The 2,710-nt window shown below is 40.3% G+C and overlaps 1 protein-coding gene across 1 annotated transcript; it reads right to left on the bottom strand.

The window, feature by feature from the left end:
* Positions 1–302: 302 nt before the first annotated feature.
* On the bottom strand, positions 303–1,692 carry LOC130692629 (uncharacterized). The gene is made up of 4 exons (XM_057515763.1): positions 1,618–1,692; positions 1,247–1,570; positions 847–1,055; positions 303–789 (listed from the first exon to the last, which is right to left on the bottom strand). The coding sequence occupies exons 1-4, from the start codon at positions 1,690–1,692 to the stop codon at positions 303–305; spliced, it is 1,095 nt and encodes a 364-aa protein (XP_057371746.1).
* Positions 1,693–2,710: the final 1,018 nt, after the last annotated feature.

The following is a 2,710-nucleotide window of genomic DNA, read 5'->3' as shown; positions in this document are numbered from 1 at the left end:
ATGGAAGTAGTTTTCAAAATGTTCTCGAGTTTCAGATTTGTTTTTCATGAAATACACGACTCGGAAACCGCTGTAGTCATCCTTGAAAGCAACAAAGTATCTTGAACCTGAAGGTGTTGCAACGCTCATTGGTCCACATACATCTGAATGGACAAGCTGTCATATAGTCTTAGCTCTAGTGCGGCCATTTTTTGGAAAAGGTAGGCGATGACTCTTACCATACGCGCATCCTGCGCAGGGTGCTGGAATAGAGGTGTCACCCATTGTGAGTCCCGTCACCTGTTCGCCGCTAGCCATTTTTCTTACTGTTTCGTAGTTAATATGCCCAAGCCTCTGATGCCATGTTTCATTGAGGGCGGACTTGCAGTTAAGGCGAATTCAGTTAAATGCTGGTTCGGCGATGATGTTTCTGCCAACATCTCAAGATGGTAAAGCCTCTTATCTGCTCGTTTTCCTATCAGCTTTTCTTCGCCGTTTTTGGATATGCTTACGTTTGTGGCAGTGAACAAGGCATCAAAACCAAGATCTGCTGCTGCTCCGACGGAGAACAAGTTTGCTCCGAGCCCAGGGACGAACAGGACATCTCTGATAATTCCTTTTTTCCATTGATTGTTCAGACGAACTTTAATTGGTATATCGCCCATTCCAACGTCTTGCAGTGTTTGGCTGTCAGAACCGATTCCCTTGATTGACCAATGGGTTGGATTGATTTGTCGTAAGGAAATGAAGAAACAACGTTGGTCACTCATGTGAGACGTGCAACCTGAATCTGCATACCAGTCGGTCTTCCTGCAATGCGAAAAATAGGCGAAAGACATAAAACAGAAATTGTCATCCAAATTTGACTGTTCGTGTTGTTTGGTCGATCGAGCTACATAAGCTGACGGTGTTGTTTTTTCATTCAAAGCTGCAGACACGGCTGATGCAAATTCTTCATCTCGATGTTTTTTACGACAGACTTTTTCACCATGGCCCACTTTCTTGCAATACTCACAGATATGGTCTACCCACTTGTTCTTCTTTGTGGCTGGATTATTTAGGCGTCCGGGTATGGACTGACGAGCAAAAAAGGCTGCATTTATTTCTTCGGAACCACCATGGATTTTGCTTATGATTTCTTCTTTTAAAAGTCAAGCCGTTAGGTTAGTAGTAGTAGGCAATTGTTTGGTCTTCAATGGGAACGCTGTCCCAGGCGGAAAAAATGGCGATAGCTCGGTGGTAAAGTTGTTAGGATTTTAGCAATTACTTGGTTGTCCACCGGAGCTCCCATGTCCTTTAATTGGGTGGCCATGGCCTCGATGGCTGCAATGTGTGCCATGATGCTATTACCTTCTACATATTTGTAGTCGAAAAACTGTTGCTGTACTAGTAGAAGATTTTCTGCTGAATTTTTTTGATGCTGTGCCAACAATCGAACCCACATTTCATGAGACGTCTTGCAATTCATTAACATCTCGTTAATCGAATCTTCTACAGTAGCTGAAATGTAATTACGAACAACAATATCTTTTTCATACCATGCAGTAATTTCTGCTGTGTTGGTGACATCACCTGCCTCATTCTTGACCTCCTGTGGAATTTTATTTTTCCCGAGGACAACATCGCTCAATTTTTTACTTTCAAGAACAAGGCTAAGGCGATACTTCCACATTGTGAAGTTGCTTCCATTAAATCTGGTGATGTGGCTGACATCTTTAAAAGAAAAGCTTGACATGTTTGCGATCAATTTGTCGAGATTAACTGGAGAGCGTTAAATCCTGGGCCCATAACGTGTAAAACAAAAAGACGCGTTGACTCTTTCACTTTTTCTTTATTCTTTTAGCACACACACACATATCAGGATTAGCGTGGTGGAAACGTACAGAAGCACTGAGGCACACACAAAAGAAAGGGGGCGTAATAACTACGCACATATATTGCTGTGTTGCCAAAAACTTAATTAAACGAATTCTTGGATAAAGATAGAAGCGGCAACGTTTGTATTAATTTTTAACACATCATGTTGATAAAACATCTCGCTTATATTTGCGTTAATATCCGCAAAGTCATTCACTCAAGGGAAGAATGCTTCACACTACCATGGGCTTATTGAATCAGATAGCTCTTGCTTAACTAATTTGTGCCGGCTTCCCTATAGCTAAAATCATAGTAGTATTAGTATTTCATTTCAGGAAACCGGACGTCCAGTTACCAGGTGCTGTTTGGATGTTATTTGTGGTGGCAAACGAATAACATATAGTGATTAATGAGGACTTTTTTTTAGATAGCTGACAAACTCCACTTCAAAATTTGCTGATAAAATTTTGCTTGAATATTGCTGATGTTTTATTCTAGTAGGAGGAAACAACCTGTGCGTGGCGCAACTTTTCGAATAAAATCTTTCTTAGGAAGGGCTGAGCTGGTACTTGATGCATGGTAAAAAGAGAAAATATTAAGATTTAGTTTACTGAAAAAGTTCCCACCAAATGGTAGCACTTGCTACCATTTGGTAGGAAAGTCGTCGATTTTTATACAGTAGAGAAAAGGTAGAGGAAAGTAAATCCTTTACCAATACGTCTACCATTCAAAAATTACGGATTGGTAGACCATACTACCATGGAAAATACACTACTATTTCCCTTCTATTTTTCTACCTTTTCCCCACTTTTTGTCCTACTATTTTACTACCTTTTTAAATTTTAATATACGCGTGAAAATTTTTTTGTTTGAA

This window comes from Daphnia carinata, chromosome 6 (assembly GCF_022539665.2).
Source record: "Daphnia carinata strain CSIRO-1 chromosome 6, CSIRO_AGI_Dcar_HiC_V3, whole genome shotgun sequence".
Classification (NCBI taxonomy): domain Eukaryota; kingdom Metazoa; phylum Arthropoda; class Branchiopoda; order Diplostraca; family Daphniidae; genus Daphnia; species Daphnia carinata.
This window is presented reverse-complemented; position numbering and strand designations above follow the sequence as displayed.

Coding starts and splice junctions, on each gene's coding strand:
- LOC130692629 (XM_057515763.1), bottom strand. CDS start 1,692: ATGTCAGCCACATCACCAGATTTAATGGAAGCAACTTCACAATGTGGA. Junction 1,571..1,617: donor CCTTAGCCTTGTTCTTGAAA/GTAAAAAATTGA, acceptor AAAATTCCACAG/GAGGTCAAGAATGAGGCAGG. Junction 790..846: donor TCGACCAAACAACACGAACA/GTCAAATTTGGA, acceptor TTCGCATTGCAG/GAAGACCGACTGGTATGCAG.